Below are 18,193 nucleotides of genomic sequence, written 5' to 3'. Positions count from 1 at the left end.
ACCAAAAACTCTTCTAACATGGGGTAAAGTTCATTAGTAAATCATATTTAAATGCTGTGTTATAAAAAAAAATGCAATTACTATCCTGTATAAATTATACCGTAATCGGCTGACATTGCTTCCTTTAAGAGTGTGAGCTGTTGGTAACACGGTGACAAATGAACACTAATGAAAGGTGATAGGTGTTAGAAAACATACTCTTATTTCTAAGTGCTACTCTAGCTGTTGATGCATTTTGAAGCATGGTGACATGGTTTTCAAATGTTCAAAGAACTTTTTTTTTTTCTCACAGCATTATGTAGATGTAATGTTTTTAAAAATTTGTCTAATGTGTGTCTGTCCAAGTTGGGTAAAACTCTAGGCGTTACCACACCTGTTATCACTGGTATTTTTTTCTCACGTTAAATTGAAATGGACTGGCATGTTCATTTTCAGCTTTCCCTTCATGCACGCATTTTTCTGAGTTAATATTTCATATTTATTTTCATTTTTCCCATTAATTTCTTCCTCTTCAGGTGCAATCTAGCTCCTGTGGTGGAGTTTGCTGCCGATGTGGGAACTAAATCTGATTTTATTACCATGAACCCATCAGTTGTACAAAGAGCATTTGGAGGCTTTCGGAATGAGAGTGACAGACAAAAATTTGTGCATAGACTATCCATGCTGAATGACAGTGTCCTTTGGATCCCTGCTTTCATGGTCAAAGGCGGAGAGAAGCATGTGGAGTGGGTTAATGCATTAATCCTTAAGAATAAATTGAAAGTGCGAACTGCCTATCCATCACTGAGACTTATTCATGCTGTCAGAGGGTAAGTGTCTGGAAAAGACTGGTCTGTCCTTGGCACAGTGAAACTCATAACTAGAATTCCTAGCAGGCAGAAAAAAAGCTCAAGTAAAATGTTAAAAGGAGTATGATATTTCCGTTATTGTTGTAATGGATTGCATTTATGATAAAATAAGTTTGTTTGGTAATAAATGTCGTCCACTCATTTAGCCTGAAATGTATTAACTGAAATGTATTAACACAATAATATTTCACTTTCACTTTTATGTACAAAGTTTTTTAATGATCATGATAGTGATAAATTAATGTAAAAATAGTCTGCATTCAAAAGATATCCATGAGTCATCAAATCAGAGGACAATAAAAGTGCTATATGTCTTCACCTGGGCAAAACTCTGGCAGACAAAAAGTATAATTTAAATAGCATGGGGGTAGGGTAACAACTGTGTAAATAACGAAGTCTGGCAGATCTGAGAATAATGAGCTCCTTCCTAAAACACTTAGGATTTTGGAGCAATCTTTCTCCTTTTTAATTTGGCCACATGCTTGGGCAATTGAAAAAGATTGATCAGAGTCACTGAAAACATTTAAATAACTGGTAACACTGATGTTACCAGTTATTTAAAAAAAAAAAAATGCATCCGTGCTTTGTGCAGAGACTTTTTTTTCTTTTTTTTCAGCCCCATAATTAAACAGGAGTGTCAGATGAAGGCTTCAGTGTCTTTATAAGAGTATTTAGGGCTATGCATGAAAAACATTCAGATGATGGTAGTGCAGTATCAGTTTGTGCAGTCAGTTACGGCAGTATTGTAATATTCAGCTTGCGTGTCTTGGCCTGTGCTGTCTGTTCGTGGGATTTGGTGAGATGCCTTAGAGTATTAGTGCTGGCTTGTACACCAGTTACTGATGATATATCTGCCGAAAAAGTTGTTTCTATTATGGCAGCAGAGATAAGATCAGAGGGGATGTTTGAACTGTTACCCCAATCTACTGTGAGAGTATGAGAATAAAGCTCAGAAATATGTTGTTCTTCAGCTTATTAGGACTTCTGAATATGCTTTTCTCCTTCTGCTGTGTCTCAAATAGATTAACTGCTGTGTTCTATGTGGTACGCTTCTGGCACTTGAAAAAAAATAATCTCTTCCCTTTTGGAATTTGAAAATCTTTGGAAATCCTTTAATGTTTTTTTTTCTGAGTTGCTCAGTTTCCATAGTTGTTTGGATAGTTGTTTTATTATACAGTTACACTGTAGCTATTTATGGATCTTAATTTTGTTGAATTTTCAAGTATTCAAAATGCATATAACAGATGGCTAGGTGCAGTGGGGTTTGGTTGTGTGTGTAAATCTGGGTAAGATTATTTCCAGTTTACAAACAGCTGTTCTCATTTCCATTTGCTAAATCTGGGCAAAATTATCAAATATGAGTGGTAATTCAGAGTGTGCAATCTTTCTGTTGGTCGACTTGAAGGTCCTTTAGGGGACTTTGTCTTAAAAGAAGAATTAGCACCTACATTGTTTCTCCAAAAGAAGGCAACAAGAGCTCTACCATCAGAATTGGTGTTGAAAATTTAGATTATCCCGTGCTTAGGATTATACCTAGCAGTGTCGTCTGATACGACTGCACAGATTTGTCAGGTTGAATCTAAACTGTTAGTCCTCCTATTCAAACGTTGTTGTTCAGTTATGTCGCTTTCCCTTTTTTTCTTCTTGTGGGAAGTCACCAAATGTCATAATATATTCTTTACTGTTCTTTTTTTTTGTGATTTGAGTAAGAACAAAACAAGAAGTAAAGCTTATCTTTGATCTAACTCTTGATTTTACGATGTGAGGGGCATGAAATGAATAGGTCTTCATGAGTCTGCTTTGGAAATGATACTCTTAGCAGTAATACATTTGGAACAAATATTTTTCAGAATTCTTAGAAGGCAATCTCAAATCACCAGCCCATAATAATGAGATTTGTATTACAGCAAAGTTAAATCTAGGGAAAGAGTATAATCTCCTTCCAGGTTGAATTACATCTCTTAAAGATCTGTTAGGTTTATACGTCAAATGGAATACTATGGTAGTATTAGATATTAATAAGCCAGAAAACTGTTCTTAAATTAAAATGTGCCTGAGCTGAAAAATATTTTCTGCAAATAAGTAAAGTAACTTGAAAAATAAAGTAAAATTTAGACATGCATAACCTGATTATCAAATAAGTCAATTTTGAGCAGTAAGACTTGTGAAAGTTAAGGCAAATTCCAACTGCGAACTTCAGTTTCAAACTAAAGGATAGCTAACTCTGCTACCATTTAAAATAGCAAGTTACATACTTAATTTTAAAGGAAAATCTTCATAATGCTGTATTCTATCTGTTGTGCTCGTGTTTATTTAAATTCACTGTAAACTGATGATTTCTGAGCCTCTGAAGAGATACCACGTAAAAGGAATTCCTATAAAACACTCATTGTTTCCTGACTCTTAACTATTTTTGTGTATCAGTTTTGATATATTTGTTTGTATATTTGATACTTCTGCAAGCTCTGTGCTTGCAAGTTTGGGTCTTTTGTGACCGGAGGCCTGTGGTGCTGTAAAACAGAAGGGGCAAAATAAACATGATGTGAAGATTGCTGTTAGCTGAACAAGAAGCAGAAAACAGGAAATCTACCCACAAAACCTGTGTGTTAAAACACACATAAGGCCTGTGCAGAGCATCTCGTCTCCTTCACAGGATGCCTGAGCGTATGTGCAAGACTGTGAGAATGCAGGGCTTGTGCAGCATCTCAGCCTCTTAAGCCGTAAAAGGGAGATGGAGTTTGGTTTATTGATGAAAGCATGATAAAGCTGAATTGCAAGAAGCATTTTGTTGTTGTCTGTCTTACTTTACACAAGGAAACTCATTGCATCTGCAGCCTTTGTTTTGCAGGCTGTGAACATTTTCAAATAGCTGTGTCTTTGTGCTCGAATGTAGCTCAGTGATTTTCATTAAAGGTTTCGAAAGTGTAGAGCAGAGACATGGGAGCGTAGCATTTGCAGTGACTGTCCTGTATTAATATTTATAACATCCCCCAACTCCTCTTAAACTCTGTGCAAGTAAGTATTCACTTATTTTGTTTCCAGTTTCTTGCCTTGATAATTCCAAAGTATTCTGACTTTCTTTGAGTATGGATATTTTGCATTAAGTAATAATTTATCTGAAGGTAGTGGGAGCTGTTTTAAATTACACTGTTATGATAAGAGAATCAGTCAAGACCCTCCCAAATTTGTAATGACTCAAACATAGGCAGATTTTTGTTGGACCATGTCAAAGACACAAGTACCAGGAGGGTGTACTGGAGAAGTGTTACTCAGCTGGAAAGCATAATCCCGCTTCGGAAGACTTACGCACCCATGCTGGTTTTCTTGTACCACAAATGGACCTGTTGGTGTGATACACCACAAGGCTATACCATATCCGTATCATTCAGCTGGTTGAAGTGTGGCTTTTATTTGAAACTTCGACATATTATATTGCAACTACAGGTCTTCGCAATCTAGAAATAGAAAATGCACTGATACAGGCCTGAAAACTGCCTGAAAAGATAAGTTATCTGCCCTAAAAAGTTACAATGATAAAGTCTTGTTTTCTGGAAGAACAAATTCCCAGTGTAAATTTTAATTGGCATCAAGCATTCTTTGATTTAATGCACCTAAAATTTTACTAAAAATACAGAAATGCAGTGTATTGTGGGCTAAATCGTTTAGTAACTAATCATCAATAAAATAAAGTTAATAATTCCAACCTGACAAATTAAGTACTAATAGAGACATTTAATGCTGAAGGGTGCAGGCTGATGGCCACAGGTTTGGAAGTATTGTCTCTGCTCCTTTTTGTGTGTATCACACTGCCAAATTGTTTAGGCAGATTAGGTTTTTTCCTTCATCAATCTTTAAAGCATAAGGCACAGGCAGTTTCTAAAGACAGAACATGAACTTTCTTAGACTTCTGTTCTGACCTAGTGAGGCCAAATTCTGTGTTCCTGTGTACTGTTTTAGGTAATAACAGGACAGTTTTGCTGGAATCGCATACGGCACTGAAATTCTCCTATTTTTTCTTCTTTTTTAATAAGAGAAACTTTCTGAACACCATGTAGTATTTGGGAGTTGCTCTTGATCAGATAGTAGGGTAATAAGTGCATTCTGAGATCATTTTGAAAAACTTTATTTTTTTCCTGTCCATCTGTGCACTTTTTGGGTCATAAAAAAGGTAATGTGGTGTTTGAAAAAGAAATTGCTTTTTTTGCAGATTTCATGCCTTATTAAACTTCTGTGAGTGATGGCCACTCCTCTAAAATCTCAGAAGGTTTCGAAGTGTTGAGAACAGATTATGTAAATACTAAGTCCAACATGGTAACTACTTTTTTAATCAGTAGCATATCTTAAATGGCCATTTGATTCAGATTTTTTACTTCAGTAGATTTAGATGAAGTGATAATTTATTTTTCTCTATTTTACATTTGTACTTCAAGTTTGTTTGTATTTCAAGTTAGAATATTGGATTTGGTAAGTGATTTGGGGCAATTGTGTGATTTTTTCACAAAGTGTTTCTAAAGGCTGTTTTGTGGAACTTCTAATGTAATTTCGCACACATTATTGACAAAATAATTGAGGTAATCAATACATAACAAAGTTCAAGATGGAACCAGAATCTGTAAATGAAAAGCTTAACTGATTAAAAGGATTTATTTGCTCTCTAATGCCACTGCCAGGAAGGTTAATTATGAAGTATTTATAATGAGCAAACCATGTAACATTTATTTTTCTTTAAATTGAATTGAGCAACAATTTTCAGAAACTTTGCTTTATTAACATGCCTGAGATATAATGTTGAACTCTTTCATTAGGATTATTCTTAATAATATTTTCCAAGTGAGATGATACTCTTTGAAGTGTGGACAGTATCTGTGAGGAGCTTGGTCTCAGTAGCAGAGCTCTGATGGAATATGCATTAAACAGTAGGCGAACAGCAACTGAGCCTGCTGGGATTAGACTACAGATCTTGTTTACTTCCAGTGGTGGCAGACAACCAAACCTGAAAGTAGGATCAGCAGATGCTTTCTGCTGTGGGTCCTGTTTTGCAGTTCCTGGAAGGGAGTGGAGAGGACTCTAGAGACGAAGAATGTTGTTGGTACGTTAGGTGGAGGCCAGAGTTAACTCCTAGAGCCTTGCACAGCTCTTCTGCTTCTGCTGGCAAATATCTGAAGACATCTGCTGAAGAGGCAGAACACTGCCACCCCCCAAACCGCCAAGCAGTACAGTCCTTTTACGATACGGTAGTTCTCTGGGAAGTTTCTTTCTCATATTTCCTCTCCCAACTCTATAAAACAAAGTTCTCACACTCATCTTCATGTGTAAGAATGTTTTCTTGGCTTTTTTTCCTATTGGAGCCATCCCATGAGTTATTAGTCACTTGGCAGCAGTATTGCTGAAATTGCTTCACATAAGATTCCTTCCTGTCTTTTGGGTGTGGAACAATCGCGTGGACATCCTGTGGGATTTGCCTGTGCTCAACTTATTTCCTCCTTGCTACTGCCTGCGAAGGAGAGGTATTGGAGTTGATCCTGCATTAAAAATGTCAGAATTCCCACTGAAATCTCTGCGTTTTGCCTACGTAAAGAGTATGCTTTGCCTATTTATGGTCACTTCTCGGTGCAGAGTCTTTTTTTCCTTTATTAGTGAAAGCAAACAGCTGCTGTTTGAATGTAGTGACCTTTTACACAACTTCATCATAGTTCCAGAGTCCTTTACTGTGGGAATTACAGAAAAAATACTTTGTGAAACTCAAACATGCAGAAATCAAATAGTTCTCCAGCAGTTCTATGCTAATAAAGAAACAATTGCTGGGAGCAGTCTATATTGTAAACACTTCTGTTTATTTTCTTGCTGCTAAAAGACTTACTTTTTTTTCTTTACTGCTAAAATATGTTTCTTAAGACACTTTGGAGTAGATGGATGGCTAAATAATCACTGCAGAAAACAGAAGATTTTAAAAGTGGCCATTAAGCTAGAACTACACAATACTTAATAGAAAATGACCGTGTCTTTTGCATCATGTCACACAACTGTTCGAAATATTAGGAAAAAAAACCACGTTTCCCTACTTTGCAGTCAAGTACAATCCCATTTTTCATATGTGTGGATATTAAAATAGGAGTTCTGTGTCACAGTACCCTTGTGCCCTTGCGTAACTCCTCAGTAGAGCTGACTTTGGTAAGTTATACGAACGAATGGTACACCAGTTAGTTTGGATTTTCGGAACTTAATCTGTTGTGTGAAGTTCAGGGCCAGGCTGGATGAGGCTCTGAGCAACCTGATCTAGTCGAAGATGTCTCTACTCCTTGCAGGGGGTTGGACTAGATGACCTTTGAAGATCCCTTCCAACCCTAACCATTCTGTGATTCTAAGTTGCTCTTCAGATCACGGAGTCCTGTCCTAATACGAGAGGAGGATGTGATGCTCCTGTTCCTGAATTGGAGACACTCCGGGGTTGATCTTTCAGCCCTGCAGCCAATTTTCAGGGCCGCAGGGCCCGTGCAGCCTGTGAGGCTGCCTCCTCAACTGGTTCAGAGCTCAGGATGAGCTTTTACTTCCTTTGCACGAGGTCTTCTGTTTTACTGTGTTTCAGGAAGATTTAGCAAGGTCTGCGAAGAGACATGTCACTTTTTCAGAGAAAGGAGAGCTTATTCAGTGGGACCAAACACAGTTAAAGTAGAGAACAAAAGGGGGAAACTGAATGTGCACTAAACTCTCTGCTTTTTATATTTTTCATTGCCTGGTTCGTTCCACAAGGTAGGCCATGAAAAGCCTGATCATGATTGTAGGGAGAGAACCATTATTCTCCTTTAATCTCCTTAATTTTATTTATGATAATAAAACTTTGTGAGGTTTTGGTTTATGGGTTGGTTTGGGGTTTTTTTTGTGGTGTTTTTTTTTTTTTTTTGTCCCTTTTGCTGTCGCAACTGCTTTGTTGCCGATTATGAGCAATGTATACACTTAAGACTTGTAAAACTTACTCTTCTAAGATAGAATTTTGGGTGTTGACAAGAGGAGAGCAACAGAATCTGTCATAAGAAAAATAATAATGAAATCACCCATTTCAGGTTTTGCCTCTTAGTTTATCTACCACGAGCAACAGTACTGTAGCTAATGCTAATGACTGCTATCAGCTAAGCTATTAAATAACACACAGTTTATTCACATAGTGTATTCACAGATTTATATTTATTTTGAAAATTACTTTGCTACTGTATTATTATTTTTTCATTTTAGATGTTTTTAACATTTTATCTACATTTGTGTAAAATCTGTTAATTTCTCTATTTCTGAAAACTCTAAAAATATGCAAAATTAATTAACTCTCATTTGGGCATATCGTTCTCCTGTGACAAAAATTGTGGCTGTGCAGCTAAGAAGCAAACCAGAAATGGTTTTTACAGCCTGTCTTTGAGGAGCAAAGTATAGAGAGGAGTGGAGTCCATAGAGGGTCATGTTGGGCAGATAGTATTAATAGGATGAGGAGCAGCTTCTCTCTTTTTCTTGACATGTGCAGTGAGCTGTCTCTTGTTTCTGTAGGATACATGTGTACATGAGGAAGTCCTGCCAGGTTTCCTTCTTTTTTAAAGTAGTGTTTCTAAGGTAAAACTTAGAATAATAACAATTCTGCTATTGTTTGTTTTAATTGTAGTGCCTACTGAGAGTTTTCAAAGACGTGTGCATTTAGCTTTGATCTTACTGACCTTTTGTGATGAGGAGCAGTTGTATTGAGCACCCAGCCAGTAACAGATTTCTTCAAATACTTAGTTAATTATTGAGGTGATGTGGAAATAAGCAAACAAAGCTGTAACTTTGTACTGGCGGGAAATGCCATACCATATAGCGTCGTGCTCAGTAGGCAATGCAATTGCAGTAGTGGAAGAAGGTAGCACGAGGGGTTGTCTTCCAAGGTGGCCATTGCTGAGAGACAAGGTGGACCTTGGTCTGCTTGTGGGTGGTGGTGAGCGATTGCCCCCCCTCGCCCCCCCCCTTCATTCACCTAGTAAGCTGTCTCTGTCTTGATCTATGAGTATTCCGGCTTCCGCTCTTCCTGTTCCCTCCTCGCCTGAGGGAGAGAATTTGTGTGTGTGCTGCATCAGCCAAGTAGGTGTAGGCTTTTCAGAGGCTGAGGGAAGCCTACTGGCCTGTTCTGGTTTGCATCAAGGAGTTCAAAAGTGAGAAAAAAGGGGAGCATTGCTGTGTCTCAGACACTTGGGAGATGAAGAGGCAAGGTGGTTAGGTCAGCGCTGTCATGCGTGGTGGTGTTTCAAGCACAGAACATCTTTTGGGAGAAAATAACTGATTCATCAGGTTGTGGGTCTGGGTTCCACTTCTTTGTTGTTCGAAGGCACACCACAGTTGAGTTAGGTGCTAGGTGCCTGCATTTCAGATGAAACAAGATTTAAATCTCTCACTAGTCCTTGTTTCCTTCCCAGGCTAGACTGAAGTCTGTGCGTTCTGTCCTGCCCATCTCTTTCAGCAGAGGCTTATCCTGTGCATCCTGTTCATCCTGTTTGTAGGTGTCCTGCTGACCTTGTGCTCTTCTGTAGGCCTAAGGATTTGTCTATACACGTATGGGAGAGTTAACATTGTGTGTGGATTCACATTGTGAGTTTAATAGGATAAGATTGCTGCATTGAACTTTTTTTTTTTGAGATTTGTCTTTCAGTCTTCAACAAGTGAATTAGTGGGCCATAGCAAATACTAAGAAAATAACGACTACTTCTAAAATGTAAGAAATCATTACTTTATTTCAAACTTTTTAAAAACAATATTCGTCTATTGAAGTAATCGTTGATATGACTCACGAGGACTGTGGAGACAGCTTATATACATTTTCCGTTCTATATTTAGTAGGAACAAGAGGCATTATTTGCATTTTTTGAAGGATGTGTTCGGTGAAGTAGTCAAAGAAAATTGACTTAGAGAAAGTAATTGCTAGAACTTGCCTTTCATTTTTAAACGTAGTTGTACTTTATTGGCTAGCAGTGCCATACAGGGGAATTTCCAATCCAAATGAGTAATCATTTTCTCTTACCACTTGCAGGCAAAGATGACCTGTAAAAGGATCTGAGATAAGACCCTGCCAAGAACAAGTGCAACTGCTGGTTTCGGAACATTTTGGAGGCTCATTAGGGGGTTTTTATTTTATTTTTTTTTCCATTTCAGTATAAACGTGGGCACACTCACCAGAAGTGTTGGCAGGGAGGAAGCAGTGGGTGTATCAGTCATACCGAAACCAACAGGTGGCACAGCTTTTGCTTATATCAAAATCTTCAGCTTTGTATGAAATGTAGCATACAGAAGGGCTAGGAGGGCACAAAACTGTCCTGCTGTTTGCTCCTAGAATGTAACATCCATCCGTGAGCTTTGCAGACGGTGGGAAAGGTTTGTGTTTGGCATGAACTTTCCAGATGAGGCTTTTCTCATGTTGTAGACCACATGCAGACCACTGATGGCGGTTGGAATTCCTGCTGCTTGAGAGGGGTTTGTAGCAGGTTTTCATAGAGGAATTGATTTGCTGTAGTTTGTGGGTTTCTCCGAGTCCCCAGGGACATTTCACAGTGAGAGCATCTCTGTAGAGGTGATGCTGGCTGGCTGTGGAGTCAATTAGAAGGTGGACTGAGTGAATTCTGGGGGGAGAGGAGGACGGCTTTGAGAGGTATGGGTAGTAGAAGATTTGGCTGATGCATCTGGAAATCTCAGCTCTGATCTTGGTAGTAGTGAAACATCTGTACTTTTCCTCTTGAATCCATTTAGAGAGCAGCAGGCTCCTTACCAACAAGGATAACGCAGAAGGGCTATTGTAGAGCACGAGATTTGCCGGAGATCTGGTTTAAACTTAGGAGATTGCTAAGCCATTGTTGCTATTGAGGTACAATGATCATCCTCTGAAACAGAGGTGAAAAAGAAGACTAAATCTATCTTTCTGTTTTTGTTTTCAGTTTCTAAGAACTTGCTTGTAATATGCAAAGCAAGTTCCAGGCATAAAGTATCTGGGAAATGTGCCACTGTATAAACACACTTCATTTCTATAACACTGATGACTTGAAGTTGAGTAGCTTGAATTCAGACTGAAGATCTCATTTCAAATTACTGTTAATTACATGGCTGATGGTAACTTTGTAAAGCCCCTGGCAATATACCATGACTTTAAGTAAGTAACAGTAAGACAGTTCAGTTTTTGCTTAAAGGCTTTAATCAAGGAAGTGGCAAATAGTTCCTTTCTTTTTAAAAGAATTCTTTAAAATGCATTCACACAGCCTTTTTTTTTTCTTTTTATTTTATTTTATTGTAATCTTACAATTTAGTGATCTGGCTAGCTGATTTGTTTCAGAATTGTCATAATTCCTTTTTTTCTTTCGTTGATTTATGACAGCAATAATAATAATAGACACCTGCTGGATGCCTCTACTGATACACTTCAAAGTGCATGAAACCCAGAGAAAGAAATAAACCAAGTTATACAATAGAGAGTACTAGCCAATCATGACTAAGTCTTTTGTCATATTTCTCTATACTCCTTTCTGAAATACGTAGTAGAAAAAGATAAATTGATCCAGAAGGCTGCCAGCAAATCTGGGAGGAAGGCAAGCTAAAGACAGGGTATCTTTCTAGAGGAAAAACATAATTAATCTCCTTACTTGAAAACCATGGGAATTTCTCTTGGGAAGTTATTGCTTGTAAAATCAGTGGTAGGATCCGCAGTCTTTCACATAAGTATCATCATGTATTTACTTCTGACCAAGTGTAGCAGTGACTGAAAACGTTTCTTTCTTGGTCCACTGCATGCCCTTGTGAAACCAGTTAGTGGGCTTGGCAGAGCTCCAGTCACATCCCATTGCTGCTCACTGACATTTTGGTTGGCATTGTTTGCAGTGAAGCTAGAGCTTTAATAGGATGCAAAAAGTGAGCAACAGTTGTTCTTAAAGGTCCTGGTCCTTTGATGCAGCAGCATGTGGACTCCTGTGTATTGTTTAAGTGTGCTTTTCATATTTAATGGACTTTATAAGGCAATCTCTCGCTTTTGAGCTCTACATTAACTCGTGATGCAGCGAATTGTTTCTGTTCAATCACATTCTTCAACACATGCTTGCACATGCTTCCGTCAATGCTTTTTAACTGCTGAAAGGTTTTGTGAGATCTTGATCTTAAGGAGTAACTTCTGCCTTCTTCTTTTACTGAAGTAGTTTACTTTTATTTGTATGAAGCCTGGCTCTTCTGGTTGCTTAATTCAGTGACAGCTGTGGGATTTATTTTGGTAAAATCAATAGCTTTTATATCTGCTCTGGTTCATTGCATTGATCAAATTTAAGGGCCTGGAATCTATATTTTATATAATAATCTCTAAAAGGGAGACTTCATATTTTATCGATTAAATCAAAAGAGGTCAAATTTTCTTTCATATAATTGAAGTTAGTCTAACAAGTAACATAGCATTGAACATGTTGTTTTACTGCATCTGTCCAGAGCTGATGTTAGATATTATTGACTTTAGCCTTCAAGGGGAGTTGAGCACAGACTGAAAGCAGTTTTAACGTTTTTATCAGTCCAATGAGCAAAAAGCATTCCGAACATACTGAGTTCACAGGCTACATTTTTCAACATTAGTTTCAGTATCAGTGCCATTAATGAAATGCTCCATGGCACAGGGCGTAGTCCCCATCCTGGGATCATCTTTCTAAATTTCCCCCGATTGCAGGGACACGAAAATATGATATTCCACAGCAGCCATTTTGTGTCTTTTTATCTTTTTTTTTTTTAGGGTGGATTTAACAGTTGGTATAAGGTGTTGGAAGATGGTCTCTCAAGAATACAGACCTGCGGAGTATATGTTCTGGAAAACAAATACATTTTTCCAGGGTTTTCTGAAGTGTCAGAGACAGAATTAAACAATTTTAGTAGAGCCTTCCATTATTGTGTTCCTGATTCCTTAATATACATAGTGGACACACTGCATTTTATTCTTATTCCTCATATATTTGGGGTTTCTATTTTCTGAACGTGACAGCATTTGTGTTGTTTTCAAAAAGAGAGAAAATTTGTTAGGATTTTTTCTGTTACAGAAATATGTTTACTGGGCATTTGTGTAAGAACAGATATTCACATCAGTAGGAAAGGCTAGATCTAATGGTGAAAGCTAGAATTAGTGCGAATTACTAACTTAAATTACACCACTCCAGTCACATTCTGTTGCAATTTGCTTAGGAAAAATGCTAATCAGTTTTAAGTTGTAATGCTTTCATAAAATACTCAGAATGCCGTAAGTTTTTGAAGTGTGTATTTTATAAATCTAAACCAACGTTACCTGTATGTTTCAAAGCATTTAGCAGTGTCCACTGGTCAGTCTGCTGCACATCACTATTATTATAACTTCTCAGTAAGACTACATTGTTCTCTTTCCCTTACTGGCCTTGAGCTGAATTGTCATCTTTGCTCAAACTAAAGACTTTTCTCTGTTCTTAATTTGACGTGTCTTTCCTGGAGAAGCACTGGTTGCATGGTTGAAGAATCTTACCCAATCAGTCCCACTCTTGCATTGTTACAAACCAAAATCCTTTTCCACTCCATTTGCCCATGTTTGGCCTGGGAGATAGCTTTGCACGTGATAATCTTTAATGAACATTTTGTCATGCACTCACAAATCCCCAGAAAAAGTCAGGACCCCAGGGCACAGTTTGACAAAGCATCTAAGATCAAGATTAACATGAACATGTGGTTATGTTGTATTATATATTATTTCAGTGACATGGGTATGTATTATTTTAATTGAAATGAAAATTCAGAATTACTTAAATTCTCTTGTAGCTGAAACATAATCTGTGTAATTGCCATCATCTAATAGATAATTAATAGTCATGCAATAGGAAAATTGTCATTTTGCATTTATTAGAGGATTCATCCTTACTGTGCAGGATATCGGTCAAATTCATTTTTTGGCTGCAGTATCTTTGCTGACTCAAGCCATTATCAAGGTTTCCTACCAAGGAACGGCTTCAGTAGCCTTTCTGAGACTTGAATAGCTACTCTGAGATGTACAAATAAAGGCGCTCTCAGGAAGGGAAAATGACTGGTAGGAAGCAGGCTGCTTATTTATCACTCTGCCCAATCTCTGCCTGTTAAAATTGCCCCTGTGGGCCAGGTGAAATTGGATGCAAGTCTTGGATTCTGATTTCTCAGTCATAGCTCCAGCAATAGGAGAGGTCCCAGTGTGGGCTTATGTCTTCACCCTTCAGCTGGCGGCTGACCTCTCGTGTCAACCCTGCTGATGCCACAGACCAAACTTCTGCCTAGGAAGCTAGCTCACCACCACAGCTGGTCTGGATCAGCCCCATGGCCCGTGAAATGTGCCAGCAGCCAGTGTCGGAGAGCGGTGGTGCTGCCTCTTGTTGCCACCCCTGAATGGGAAGAGAGCCTCGGAAGGTGAGTGGAGAGGAAAGGAAGGTTTTCCAGCAGTGGCTGCTGCTCAGGGCAGAGCTTTTCCTTCAGCAGAGGAGGGAGTTCTGCTTCAGAAACAGACACAGCATGATTGTGAGACAAAATGTAAGCTTAGGCTGTAAGTGTCCTAAAAATTTGAAAATCTCAATGAAGTAAAATACCTGTCTTCTGTGACTGCCTTCTCATTTTGCTGTTAGGAAATGCTGGTTTTTCTATATGCTACACATTTTCTTTTGTCTGTAACTTTTCCAGTCTTTGTTTTACCTTATTTCTCCCACCTCGGCATGTTTCAGTGGGTGAAAGAGCTTGGTAGGTAGTCTTATTTTACTGAATAGGAAATCAGTTGTGAAGGCAAAGGTAGTTTTTTCTGTAAAACCAGTAAAATATTCTTGTGCCATCTCCAATCTGATGATGATTTTTTTCATCCTCCCATTCATCCCTTTTGCTTCATCACTTCTGTTTAAGCCAAACTAATGCCAACACTTTTTTTTTAGAGAAGGAAGTAAGTAATATTCACAATATACATGAGAGGGGAAAAAGCAATTGACTCCCTGTAAAACATAGTAACATTTCTAACCCAATTTACTTAAAATGCAGTTGCTTTCTTTTGCTTACTTTTGTAACTGTTTTGGGCCCAGTGTGCTTTCCAGAAGGGAAATCCAACACTGCTTTTCCTGCCAAAGTTTTTCATTTGCACTGTCAGTATGCTTCACTTTTGCAAATGTTTTTTGCTGATGTTGAACTGTTGTTTGGGGAGTGGAGACGTAGTGGTGCTCCAGTCTTTAGTCTCTGAAGTTCTGTATAGAGGTCTGATTTGGTTAACCACTTACAATGAGTTTAGAGGTGTTTAGATATTCCCTAATGTATGTTTAATCGCAGTGGAAAACTGCACAGCTCAGCACTGTTTAAAGTCACTTTTTAAAAGGTCTGAAGATGTGTGTTCATCTGGAACAGCAAAGACATACTCTAAGTGAAACACATTAGCACCGACTGTGTAGGCAGAGCAGCACAGTGCCTGTCTGCCATCACGCTTGGCATGTTCACTGGTCATGAGCATTAGCATTAACTCAGATTCTCCGAATGTATTGCTGCCTCCAGTCATGAGTGACAGAGAACTGTTGCTATCATCACTAGCTATGATGCAGGTCTGCAAGAATGTATGACAGAAGCATCCTTCCAGTCAACTAACTGTCTCACTCAAAAGAGTTTTGCTGGGTATTTTGCACCTTCCCCCTTGGTGCTAAAAGACAGCCAGGTAGTTAAAGCCTGGATTTTAACACAGACCTGCAAAACACAGAAAAGATTGAGCAGAACTGTCTTCTAGGTTACACACAGACAAATTGTTTATGGAGTTCCAACCAGGTATTTCTTTCCAGCTGTGTTGTAAGAAGTCGAGAGATAATTGTGTAACAGAGGATATAGCGTTAATGAAAAGATGTCATGAGAAAAGATTCCTCTTACATTGTGTGAATGAAACCCAAACCTCAGTGAAACAAATCATAGAATCAGAGAATCATAGAATCATAGAATGGTTAGGGTTGGAAGGGACCTTCAAAGGTCATCTAGTCCAACCAGCCCTGCAAGGAACAGGGGCATCTTCGACTAGATCAGGTTGCCCAAAGCCTCATTCAACCTGGCCTTGAACGTTTCCAGAGATGGGGCATCCACTACCTTTCTGGGCAACCTGTTCCAGTGTTCTATAACTCTCATCATAAAAAATTTTTTCCTAATTTCTAATCTAAATCTACCCCCCCTCTATTTTAAAACCATTACCTCTTGTCCTATCGCAACAGGCCCTACTAAACAGCCTTTCCCCATCTTTCTTGTAGGCCCCCTTGAGGTACTGGAAGACTGCTATCAGGTCTCCCCGGAGCCTCCTCTTCTGCAGGCTGAACAGCCCCAACTCTCTCAGCCTGTCCTCATAAGAGAGGTGCTCCAGCCCTTTTATCATCTTTGTGGCCCTCCTCTGGACCTTCTCCAACTGGTCCATGTCCTTGTGTTGGGGGCTCCAGAACTGGACACAGTACTCCAGGTGGGGTCTCACCAGGGCAGAGTAGAGGGGGAGAATCAGAATACAGCTATGAACTTCTGTACAACAGAGATTGCACCTTTTGCACTAACTTGGCCTTTTTTTAATGTTAGGATTTGGAGCAGGAAGATGTGCACGTAATTTTCAGATGAAAATAAACTGGGGTATTCCTGTGGCTCACCAAGTACGCCTCAATGCAGTTTATGGTGAAAAAAAAAGCCTCTCATGCATATGGGGTGGACATTCTGTGCTCAGCACCATCTCTTTTACACTACAGAGCAACTCCTGGTAGTCCCCACTGCTTACTAATATAGCCCTAGTCACTGACTCCAGGGGGGGCAAAAATCCAGGTAACTTTATTTGGGAACATTTTAAGTACTCTTTTGCCCAGGCCACACTGCTTTTGAGTGGTGGTACAACTGTGGAGCATTGCAAGGTGGATATAATTCTGAAAAACAATTTTCTGCCTTACTTTCTAATAGTGATTATGTTGTAGAAGTAAAGACAGTACATGGTAAAGACAGAACAGTTCTCCCACTCCAAAAAAAGAGAAACCGAGTCTAACTCTGTGCTTCTATAGTTATGGTCTATTTTAAGAATGGGTTCTGGTATGAAGCATTCTGAGACCGTATGATTTGGCAGAAACTGTTGACTGAAAAATGTAAATAAGAGTTTTGGTAGAGGACAATATTCTGTTATTTTACAAGTGTTTATACTTACTTAGCTTTTTTAATGTTTGATGCTGAAGTATTTATCCATCTGTTAGTATCTGACTTGAGAGACATTATCTGTATATCAAAGAATGCTCACATAAGTGTTTAAACCATGTTATCAAGAAATCTCTTCTAGCATGCTAATTCCCATAGCATCTTCAGACTGAAGTAAGTTCAAAACATTTGACAGGCCACTGGTATGTAAATAACACTCCAATTCAAAGTGAATCAGTTTCCTATGTGTACTCTTCTTGGCGATCCCATGTCCCTTATCTTTAAATAAGTTATTTTTGAACACATTTACATCAGTGTGTAATTCAGTTTAACCACTTGAGAGTTACTTCTACAAAGGGTTGTGGGGGTGGACCTTTTACTGATACTATCCCTTACAAGAAATCAGTGTGTTTTTCCAAAAGGGCTTTTCTACATGCAAAATAGATTTAGAAGTACAGTAAAGAATTTTATTTTTTGCTCTCAGAGTACCTGTACTCAGCTAGTGTCAAAATAATGATAGTATCTCTGTGAATCACCAGATGAGTTATGTTGCCAGTTTGATCATTAGTTTATTGCTCACAGAATGAAAGCAAAACATTTTCAGCCACACCGTGGCTGTCTTTTTTCAAAAGACTATCACTTTCTTAATTTGACATGTTTGGCATTTTGGAAGCTGCATCAATTCTCTTTTCGCGGAAGCATTTGGAGACACTTCTTAATGCCATGTGTAACTTAATATTGTAAAAGAAAATATATTCAAGCCTGGGCTAGTGTCTCTGCATTCTTGTTGCTTTCTCTTAGCCTGTTGCTTGAAATCTCTTCTGCTGAGGTTTACTACATGCTGCTGGAACAAACCAAGTGAGGCTCAACTTCTTAAACAAGGAGGGTGTTTCTAATAGAAACCTTGACATTTCTTTGAAAGTTTAAAGCATCTTCAGAAAGTTTTTTCTTTTTAATGATGAGTTACTGCTCTACCTACTGTAGTAGGTTTTAAATGGCTTTATATCCATCTGGGTACATACACATTAACCAATTTCACAGATACAGTGTACCTTGTAATAGTGTTGAAATAAAAGAGCATTTACCAAAGTTTCATGGTGAAGTGAAGGCAATAATTTAGCGTCAGTTAAAATGCATTCTGCACAAGCAGGTTTTCATGCAGGCATAAATGTTTAGGG

The 18,193-nt window shown here is 38.5% G+C and overlaps 1 protein-coding gene across 2 annotated transcripts in view; it reads left to right on the top strand.

Annotated features, from left to right (window-relative positions):
• ST8SIA4 (ST8 alpha-N-acetyl-neuraminide alpha-2,8-sialyltransferase 4) overlaps positions 1–18,193 on the top strand; it is a 57,018-nt gene that overhangs the window by 26,724 nt on the left and 12,101 nt on the right. For both annotated transcript variants that reach the window (XM_086770826.1, XM_086770825.1), the window contains one exon: positions 516–809. In XM_086770826.1, the coding sequence (XP_086626952.1) occupies positions 516–809 (294 nt within the window). The remainder of the gene's footprint in view (positions 1–515; positions 810–18,193) is intronic.

This window comes from Chlamydotis macqueenii, chromosome Z (assembly GCF_036417535.1).
Source record: "Chlamydotis macqueenii isolate bChlMac1 chromosome Z, bChlMac1.mat, whole genome shotgun sequence".
Classification (NCBI taxonomy): Eukaryota; Metazoa; Chordata; class Aves; order Otidiformes; family Otididae; genus Chlamydotis; species Chlamydotis macqueenii.
The sequence above is the reverse complement of the archived record's forward strand: the minus strand, read 5'-3'. Positions and strand labels throughout refer to the sequence as shown.